Below are 11,152 nucleotides of genomic sequence, written 5' to 3'. Positions count from 1 at the left end.
CACGTCCTATGTCCCTCTGTTTGTTTTGTGTTTTTGCTCTTGTGCTATTAAAGATGTTATTGTTTCTTTGAATTATTTCTATTCAGCAATTCACAAGGTGGTGTATTATTTAGCTATGTATATTGAAATGCCATTATCTAGGGAAACCAATCCATTAGCGCCTTGCTTAAACATAGTCTGTGTGCTTACAGGCGTATATGTAGAGCACTGTATGATTTTGTGCAGAAAATTAACTTTGGTTGTCACTCAAGTAATTCTAAGATTAAGACCTTAGTTCTAGATATCTCCCATTATGGGACTACTACTAAATATAAAGGGTATCATCCTAAACAGAAATGCAGCTAATTTAACAATATATTTACGTTAAATGGCGACTTCTACTGGGCAACGTGCAGTACTATCGGTAAACCGCGTGTAACCGGCGTCCAATCAGAGCCTGGATTGTCGATCACGTGATCATAGAGTCAAGCAGGAAGGGAACCAAACAGCAACAACGAATATGGAGGACTCTCCAATGAGCTTCACGCCAGAGAGATACTGGACAGAGGAGAAAGAAAGGACACTCATTTCCTTTTTTTCCAGTAAGTGAATATGGCCATGAATTAAAACCTCTTCACTACACCAAGTGTACTTTTCTCAAAGTTTTGAATGAATCCCTCGACGTTGACAGTGTGCTGCATTTGGCAACCGTTGCTCGATTCGGCCGATTGTTGCGTATGAATTCATAGAATGAAATGATCAACTGGCAGATCACAGCAATGGCGACTAGCAACTCCAGGCAGATTATCATGACGTGCGGGCTACAGAAGACTTTACAACTGAATTCTGAAATAACGTGGCTGAATTGAAATGGCCGACATAGTGAGGTTTTTTTTGTTCTTGTTTTTTTTTAATGGTGGAAATTGTAATGGGAACAAGGAGCAAATGTTGCAAAATTATTTTAGCCCTCAATAGTTATTGTATACAATCCTTTAACTACAGGATAATGCTTGTCTTGAAAGTGGAAGTTTTGGGCTACACCTGTAACTAATTGACTGCTGTGAAAAACACGTGAAGTGATTTCAATTTCTTAGGTTTCGGAATTAACTGCAAACATTTGATTTGATGTGACCCCGCTTCAAATATGGAAAAGAAATATTAACAGTTAACTGAAATTCAAAAATCCGAGTCATACCATAGCGAATTGAGATGGATTTCACAATGCTGTGGAATTTGAAAGATGGTCGAGAATACATTTCTACAGAATTACCTCAGCAGCCTATGAGGGAATGTATGCATTTATTTATTTTTAATTAATATACTATTGCTCTTAACCAACTCTGAAATACCATGCCATAGTCAAAAGGTAAGGACAAGGTAAGATTCAGTTTTATTGTATTGGCTTAAAGTGTACACTGCATCACACACTAATTTGTAAAAAAAAAAAAAATGTATGAGAAATTTGGTGGCGTGATGAAGTGCTGCCTCCACAAGAGAAAACAGAATTCATGCTCGCTTTCTATGGACTTACATGGTGTTTGCAGTTGGATTTTTTTTTTGTATTTTAGATTTGGGTGAGTGACACCCACAGTTGTCATGGTTACCAAACTTGTACTTTTATTGGGTAAATTTAAACAAGACAAAAAAAAAATAGGTGTGAATAGCGTATAAATCAGTATGTCTTTATATTTTGTTACCCCCCAAAAGGAAGAAAAAAATAAATAGACAATAAATAGTAGGGGTGTGAATTGCCTAGTACCTGGCGATTCAATACGTATCACGATTTGATACCGATTAATCCCGATAGAAATCTATAAATTGATTATTGCAATTTTTTTTAACTCAAATTTAGAAAATACTAATCAGTAAACTTGTACATGTACACTGTAAGATTTGTATGAAAATGTATTTATTTATCTGAAAATTCAGGCTTATAACTGACTAAGATGGGTATGGGTGACTACCGATACCAGGTATTGGTATATGTGCCAATACAGTCTTGGGCCGTTTTACGATCAGGGACAAGAAATGAGAAAATTTATGAATACAAAGTTGCCATTAACTTCATGCAATTTTAAGGAAAAATTATATATTGGGATATATAGGTCTTTCTTTAAAATCAAGTGTCATTTATGGATGGGGAATTTTATAGTTGTGCACCGAAATGAAAATGGTTGGCCAAAACCGAAAATGAAAAAAAAAAAAAGCTAATTTTTACTATCATTGCATTTATTATAATTAATTAAAATTATAATATTATAATAAGATATTTATTTAGCACTGGCATTTTAACCAAGCACAATATAAATTGAAATGTGCCCACACGGCAGACATGTTGGCTAGTGGTAACATTCAGCACCAAACGAGGGTTGAGCATTTTCTGGCGGTGCGATTGCACCTTATAGTGAATGCAGTTCGCACAGGCGGGCACGGATGAAAGAAGGGAAGGCGCTGCGGGAGAAAGAGGGGCTCACCTGTACACGGCAGTTCTGTCTTTTTTTGACCCACTTAAATGTTGTACACTAAGCGACGGGAGCTGCTGCGACCGACCGGCACAAACTCACACGGTGAAAAGCCAGCGAGAAGAGAGGCGGACACTCACCACGCGTTCGCTGTTTAATTCAAACAGACGCTTGCTTGCAGCGTTTTTTCGCTTGCGTCAACACAACCTATTTCGGCCTTATTCTTTCGGCTTTAATTTTATTTCGGTGGCCGAATATTCGGTGCATCACTAGAATTTTATTCACTAGTGGTATCGGTATTTGGTATCAGTCGCGGTGACTACTCAAGAGTTGCGTATCGGTTGGGAAAAAAAGTGGTACCGAACATACCTAATCCTGACAATGCGCCATGACGCGCATTTATTCTGTAAATTCAACTGACTAACTTTCATTTTTACTGGCAACATATAATAATTCCTTGTTTCAATAATAAGAATAATAGTTCCAATAAGAATATGACTATTATCATGTTAAAGCATTCATTCATTATCAGTCACTTAGGCTGTAGGTGGCCACCTCAGAATTTTGTACACAGGAAAAACCCTGATTTTATTCTAGTACTGCAACAACAATAACAAAAAAAAAAAGTTCCCTGAGGTCACACACATTTTTTTTAAGTAATTGGGTACTTGAGATTACAAAAAATTCAATTCTGTACTAGTGGAGATTATGACTAGTGAGACCAAAATGTGTGTGTTTTGTTTTTGTTTTTAAGAGAACAGCTGCCTGTGGAACCATAAATTGGAAAGCTACAAAAATCGACAGCTGAGATGGAAAATGCTGGAACATTTGAGAATTCTTCTGTCTGCTCAACCTCCACCATCCCCTTTCACGGGTATGTGTTAAAACTTCTGATTGCACTGCGTTTTCTGTAGCAGAAGGACCTTATCAGCCTCCCCGCCAACCCTTCCAATCTTACACTGATCTGTTTTCTCTCTTCAGTGGAAGACATCAAGAGCAAGTTCAAGAACCTCCGTACCACCTTCCAACGGCAGTACAAAGCGGTGAAGGCGAGCGAGGTGGTCGGTTCAGATGTGTTTGTGCCGCAGTGGAAGTACTATCAGCAGCTGATGTTCCTGCAGACGGCAGGCCTGGATGACTGCAACGATGCCCCACTGCAGTCCTCTTTAATTGTTTCACAGGAGGAGAGCCAACACGTTGTCACCACCCCAGGGCTCATCATCTCCATCCTTCCTCCTGAATCTTCCACCACAACCAACTCGTCGTCATCCTACATCCTCTCAAACATGGTAGCCAAATCGTTTTGGACTGAAGAGAAGGAACGTGCACTTATTGATTTCTACGCAGGTAGGCAAAATCATTTCACATTTACTGTAATAAACAATTTGGTCTGAGTTAATCAACTTATACATTCTAAGAGATTGTCATAGAGCTTATGAAAGAAATGCTGAAGAAACAGATTGATAGAGTATTTTATTTAATTTATTTATATTACTGAGTCAGTCAATCATCACCTCCATGGGGGTGAATAAGTTACACATCTGACAATTACTGCTCTCACAAAGTGGTGATGAGGAAAGACGGAGAAGCCATACTAATTGCTACGCTAACCTAAGACTGACACGGAAAGCGCATTTTAACACTGAAAATAAGTGATTGGATTGATCGAGTCCACTTTTTACAGACTTCTGGCTGGAACCACATTAAAGTGGAGAACATCCAACTTTGAACAGCAAAATAGCAGGCAAATTAAGTGTTTGCATTCCGGAGAGAAAGTCTACTCGCTAAACAGAACCAAAATGGGCCTCAAAAGCTTAAAAGTATACTAATGAGCGGTTTAAAAAATGAATGAATGAATGACATATACGTACTATCAAATATTTATAATATGAGTAATAGTGTTTGTTTTATATATATATATAAATAAAACAATTGTTCATTCGTTATAATGTCATAAAGTATTCTTACTGTAAACTCTTGCTTCAGGGCCCTTGGATTAATGTACAAAAAATAAATAAATAAAAACTTCCAAGGCTGGCAACAAGCAAAATTAGAAAGTTGTTCCTCAGATGAAGTCATCGATTCACAAAACTGCTCCACAAAGAAAAAGATTTAAAAAAATATATATTTAGAGCCTTGAAGTTTCAATGTATATACTCAACAAAAATATAGTCACAACATTTTTGTTTTTGCTCCAATTTTTTATTAGATTAACTCAAAAATCTAAAGCTTCTTCCACATACACAATATCACCATCCACCCATCCATTTTCTTAACCATTTCTCTCAAATATTGTTCACAAGCCAGTCTAAATCTGTGATGGTGAGCACTTCTCCTTTGCCAAGATAATCCATCCCACCTCACAGCATATCAAGATGCTGATTAGACACTATGATTAGTGCACAGGTGTGCCTTAGACTGCTCACAATAAAGGCCACTCTGAAAGGTGCAGTTTTGTTTTATTTGGGGGTGGGGTCCAGTGGCTTCAGAAAACTCAGTGCTGACTGTCAGTCAGTCAGTCAGTACCCCTCACCACCACCACCCTCCCTCACCCCCACACCAATAAAACATAACTGCACCGTTCAGAGTGCCCTTTTATTGTGGGCAGTCTAAGGCACACCTGTGCACTAATCATAGTGTCTAATCAGCATCTGGATATGGTACACCTGTGAGGTGGGATGGATTATCTCGGCAAAGGAGAAGTACTCACTGTCACAGATTTAGACTGGTTTGTCAACAATATTTGAGAGAAATGGTGATATTGTGTATGTGGAAAAGGTTTTGGATCTTTGAGTTCATCTCATAAACAATGGAAGCAAAAACAAATTGTTGCGTTTATTTTTTTGTTGAGTATACTTAGATGTTAGCTAAAAGTTGGTTATCCTTTAACTGTTGTATCGAGAGTTTAACAACAAAACTGTTTTGTGTTCTTGTCTTTCCCTTTCCATTATCTAACCGCACCTCAAAATTTGAAGAACATCTGAGAGATTAAGAGGGAACATTTTGGTTAATTTTATAGAATGAACCCCTTTTTTGTTCTAAGGAGTAAAATCTTTGCAATTGCATATGGCCTTAAAGAGTGCATAAACATTTTAGCTTAAATAACAAATCATAAACACTATGCAGTGGTCTCATACTGAATATAAATCAGCATAGATCGAAAAGCTCCAAGTGTAATAAGCTCTGAGAGCTTCAGTTCATCCTGTAAAGAATTCCAGGCTGTGCGGGCATCAAATCTGAATGCTCTCTTCCCCAATTCAGATCTATACAAAATGATGCCAAGAGTGACCTTATAAATCAAGGTCTGCCAGTGTATGTGTCTATGAGTACTTCTTGTTTTTATCAAAATTGCAGAAAAAGACAACCCCCCCGGTACCACTGCAATGTATCAGTAGTATGCAAATGCATAAATGTCACTTGCAGCCTTCACACAATGTTTTCTGGCTTTGTATGTGTTTATGCAGAACACAGCTGTCTGTGGAACAAGAAGTCTAAAAACCACAACAATCGTCCACTGAGATTGAAGCTTCTGAAGATTCTGAGGAGACGGTTGTCCGACCACTCTTCGTCTTTCTCAAGTCAGTATTTTGATGAGGGAGAAATCTATGCTTCTTTTTTTTTTTGCATTATTTTTCAATATTTGCAGCAGTAGGGTACCTACTCAGTGCCTTTCAAGTTAGTGAAAGAAAACAATTTTAACCTGTACAATATAACATACACTCCATATATGTTTATATGTGTTTTGTCTTGCAGTTGAAGATATAAAATGCAAGTTCAAGAATCTTCGAACCGTTTTTAACCGTGAATACAAAGTGGTCCAAGTGAGCAGGACATCTGATAAGCACTACCACTCCAAATGGAAGCATTACCAACGGCTGCTCTTCCTATGCGAGTGGTGCAAAGATGAAGAGAGCCCAGACAAGCAGCAGAATTTGATGCCACAGGAAGCTCAAGTGCTGGAACTTGGAAACCAATTAGCATTCTCCACCCCGAGCAGCTCCTCATGCTCCACCCAAACTAACAATGCCTCCACTATTGAACAGACGGATGCCTACACCAATACCTCTGCACGCTTCCACATGGTCACTGCCGCTCCAGATGACCTTCAACCGCAGAACCAAAAAACTGCTTCCACATGCCCCAATTCACGATCCAGTTCGCCACTGCATAGCAACATTTGTTCAAACCAACCCACCGTAAAAGTATTTCTATCCAGTCCAGTTCAACTAGAATGTGGGCCCATTTCTGACTCCCGCTGTCAGTGGAATGAGACCAAAGTTCACCAGCTCATATCATTTTACTCCGGTATGTACATCACAGTGGAAGATGTCATTGATTTATGGCCTATGTTGATGTTTTCAGTCTTGGAAGTTTTACTTGTGTACTGTATACTCATGCAGTTTTAGTTTGGTTTCAATTTTTTCTGTCATCTGATAGGGTGAATGACACTTCTCTTGCACATACATCAAAATAGCGCGTTTGTGATTATGATCAGTTGTAAACTGTGAATAACTGACGACTTAGCAAACTACCTGCTACCGAAAAAGGTGAAAACTTGAGCGCTTCCATGAGTGCCTCTGTAACTGAGAGACAGCTATACTCATCATACACTATAGTTGATCAAATGCAGAATTTTTTGCAAAAATTTCACATTTTCACTCTTACATTATCAGTTTAGCATTTGTGGTTGTAATTTACATTGTATTTAATTGCACAGAGCTGCATCCCACTCAGTGGTGTTTGTGCTCGTTTGCAATATATGTATGTAAACTTATGAGCACAACTGTATATAATATATATCACCATTAACTATTAGTGGGCAGACATAAAGTTGTGCTCATAAATTTACAAAGCCTGGGGCAGGCTTCCCCAACCCTGGTTTTCGAGGGCTGGAATGTTACAGGTTTTAGATGTTTCCGTCCTCCAACACACGTGATTCATATAATCAGCTCATTAGCAAGGTCTGCAGAAGCCTGATAAAAATCCTGATCTTTAGAATCTGGTACTGTATGTTGGAGGACAGAAACATCTCAAACCTGCCGGTCAAGGACCATGATTGGGGAAGCCTGGCCTGAGGGTATATAAACTTAAGAGCACAACTGTATATATGACCATTCATCACTAGATGGCTGACATACAGTTGTGCTGGTTACATACCACTAGGGAATGTAAATTTATGAGCACAACTGTATAAAGTGCATTTAATGTTTAAATAATGTTTCTGAGGTTATCAGTCAAAACTGAGCATGGCGGATTTTTTTACATAATTACATAGTAATATAGTGTGCAAGTGTACCTAATATTGGGACAAATGAATATACAGTATTATCATCTGGCATTTAGGGGAGTTTTGTAATATTTTATAAACTGATGTCATTACACTATGAGAGGGGTATGTGGAATTTTTTGGTTTGAAAACAGTTAATTAAAAAAAAAACAATCACAATAATTTCTCATTTGTTTGTTTTCCCCTTATCGCCAGAGCACGACTGTTTGTGGAACTATAAATCAGAGAGGTACAAGAACAAGCTAATGAGACAGAGTCTGTTGGCGACATTGAGCGTCTTACTCTCATGCAATGAGCAGGTCCCATTTACAGGTAACATTATAGGCAACCATAAAGCACTTTTATCACTTTTGCCATCACGGATACACTTCACGTTAAGCAACAGCAAGTTTTGCTGCGGTCTTGCGTTATATGCTGAGATCTGGCTTTGTTTGGCTTTGGTGTGTTGTTAATTTGTGAATAAGTTGATTTGACTTGATCGTGCTAATTTAGATGTTCCACTATAAAATACTTCTGATGCATGCACAGCTTTGGATGTATCTAATGTGAGCAATGTGATTTGTTATCCTTTCTATAGTGGAAGACATAAAGACCAAATTTAGGAACCTGCGAACCATTTTCCAACGTGAACAAAAGGCGGTGAACTCTAACAAAACTTGTGGTTCCGAAGACTTTTATGTGCCCAAGTGGAAACACTACCGCGAGCTAATGTTTTTGTGTGAATCTTGTGACGAGGAGCAGCAGCCTGAAGATGTCCTCTTTCAACAACCGGAGGACGTCAGCCTCCATTCTCCCGACAAACAAGTCCCTCTCACCACCTCCTCCTCACAACAGTGCCACGACTTACAGTGCCACGACTTACTTAAAACTACAGATCAAACATCGAACAAAATTAAGACACTTGAATCCCCATCCTCACCTCATCCACTGGACACCCAGCACTCAATGTCCTCATCCTCAATATCCTCATCTCACCCTGACGGCGGCATGTTGGGGCAAAAACGTGTAAACCAACAGCCGCCACATGCCACCATTGAGGTGCTGAACTTCATGAAGAAATTCTATCAAAGTCAGATAATGTCGCCACATGCTGGTTTCCTCAAGTATGTGGAGGAATGTCTTAATGAGACACCTCCGGACAAAGTGAAGCGAATGAAGATGAAAATTATTGAGACAATCCACAACATGTCAGAGGACGTTTAGTTGGACCAAGAAAGCATTTAACGTCAATCTTTCCTGCTACTGTATAATAATGCTGTGGTCGTGATTTACAAGCAGGAGAAGAGCATCTCTTGTGCATGGTAGCTTCTTGAAGGTAATATACAGTGCCTTGTGATAGTATTATCCCCCCCCCCCCCCGATTTATTTTATTTTATTTTTTTTACCTTTTGCCACATTTCAGGCTTAAAACATAAAGATATAAAATTAGATTTTTTTTTTGGGGGGGGGGGGGTAATTAATCAACAAGTGGAATGAAATTTATACAATATTTTTTATTTATTTATTTATTTTTACAAATAAATAACTGAAATTGTAAAATCATGCACCCCCTTTTCTCTCAGTGCAGCCAACTAAACCCAGAGGTTACCTGATGATTTCTGAATTATCCAATGTTGACCTATATGTCTGATAATGATAAATAGACTCCACCTATGAGTAATACTGTATAGTGTCAGTATATATATATTTTTATTTGTGGGAAAAAAAAGTTTAAAATGTATTACCTCATCCTTAGTGCTTTGGATCAGAAATGTTCTCTGTTGAGGACAGCACGTCAGATGTGCTCACTGTAAGCCCACAAGGGTGTGTTCTTTCCCTGGTACTATTCTCACTTTTTACAAATGAATTAATGATCAATGACACTCATTTTAAATTGTTTAAGTATGTGGATGGCATGGCCCAAGTTCGCCTTCTTCAAAATTTTGATTCTGTAGGTGAAGCAGCCTATACTCAGACACTTCAAACATGGTGTCATACTAGTTGTCTAGAAATTAACGTGGCTAAAACAAAGGAGCTAGTTATCTGTACTAAACAAGAATTGAAGACGGAAACAGTTTCGCCTGATGGTCGACATGTTGAAACTGTGGTTAGACTCTCAATTCTGTTAAAGTGTGGATCTTTATAATAAATACACGTCCATCTTATTTGCTCTTGCTCAACTCTGTCGGTTTTTATTCAACATGCAGCGTCTCCACATCAACACTTGTTACACTCAGGCTTCAACCTGCCTCTCGTGGTACAAGATCGCCCCCTATTGGCGTAACTGATAACAACAATATATCATATTGTTACAAAGTCTGGCAATGAAGTATGTATTTAAGAAATCCTTTGTCCCTAGGGCCATGAGATTTCTCAACTCTGCAAAGTGACTGATAGGATGCAAACCACAACTATGGCATGAACTGCTTATTATCTGTGCATTTTTATTCTTCGTTTAAAAAAAAGAAGAAAGTTTATTATTACTGTGTTTGGTGAGCCGAAGACAAACTTCCATCTCTCTGGTGGACAATAAAGATTTATTCTATTCTATATAAATTTCGTTCCACTTCACAATTCTTTCCTACTTGGTGTTGATTTGCCCACCCCTCTCCCCCCAAAATACAATTTTATATAATTATGTTTGAATCCTGAAATGTAGCAAAAGGTAAAAAAAATTCCAGGGGGGCTGTTACTTTTGCAAGGCATTACATTGTAAAAGCTGTATGTTTAAACCCGTTGTGAAACACTGATTTGGATCTGCTTTGTTCAGAGATCGAAAAACTAATACTGTAAATGTCTGTGTAAAGAGTTCTACGCAAGGCACAAATAGGCTTTTATTGAATTATTTTCAGTAATTAATGTTTACCAACTCCAGGGTGGCATTGCATTTTTATAATTTGTTTAATTTGCTCATTTAGTTAAGACATTTTTGTATTTGCACATGTTTAAAATTAACCTCAGTGCCTTATAATAATTACGTGGACTACATTTTAGCAGATCTCAATTTCTGACTTTGAATTTTGTGGGAAGGGCAGTTACATCAAATATACTGTGCTTGTATAAACATGTGATCAGTGGCTCAAGTGTGTTATTGATATGTTTATTCTTGCCTGAGACGTTTTCTTTCACTCTTTACTTTGGACCACTGACACTTGTGGCCAGAGGGATTTTAATACTTTATTTGACTTGTTACCAAACTCAGATGTTTTACAGAAATGAATTGAGCTGCCTGTCGCACCTCTTCCAGTGCCCATGGGTTAACTGTAGGATTGTCAGCCAGGAACCGCCATCCACTGATGTTTTGCTCCTTTAATCCTGGAGCGTCTACTCGTGGCAGAGCAGTGACAGGGAAGGGATTTTTCCCTGTCACCCCCTGCAGCTGATACATTTCAACCCTGCAAAGGTTGTCGGGGGTTAGTTTTCCTTTCCCAAGGATCTGTCCTTG

The 11,152-nt window shown here is 38.4% G+C and overlaps 1 protein-coding gene across 2 annotated transcripts; it reads left to right on the top strand.

The window, feature by feature from the left end:
• The first annotated feature begins 451 nt into the window (after positions 1-451).
• Positions 452-10,778, top strand: LOC144063594 (uncharacterized). Of its 2 annotated transcripts, none has more exons than XM_077585300.1 (7): positions 452-581; positions 3,196-3,315; positions 3,423-3,788; positions 5,906-6,019; positions 6,195-6,746; positions 7,924-8,040; positions 8,306-10,778. In XM_077585300.1, the coding sequence occupies exons 1-7, from the start codon at positions 500-502 to the stop codon at positions 8,929-8,931; spliced, it is 1,977 nt and encodes a 658-aa protein (XP_077441426.1). In that variant the 5' UTR covers positions 452-499; the 3' UTR covers positions 8,932-10,778. The 2 variants fall into 2 exon arrangements, with proteins under 2 accessions (XP_077441426.1, XP_077441427.1); XM_077585301.1 differs by lacking the exon at positions 452-581 and adding an exon at positions 604-861.
• Positions 10,779-11,152: the final 374 nt, after the last annotated feature.

This window comes from Vanacampus margaritifer, chromosome 14, assembly GCF_051991255.1.
Source record: "Vanacampus margaritifer isolate UIUO_Vmar chromosome 14, RoL_Vmar_1.0, whole genome shotgun sequence".
NCBI classification, from domain to species: Eukaryota; Metazoa; Chordata; class Actinopteri; order Syngnathiformes; family Syngnathidae; genus Vanacampus; species Vanacampus margaritifer.
This window is presented reverse-complemented; position numbering and strand designations above follow the sequence as displayed.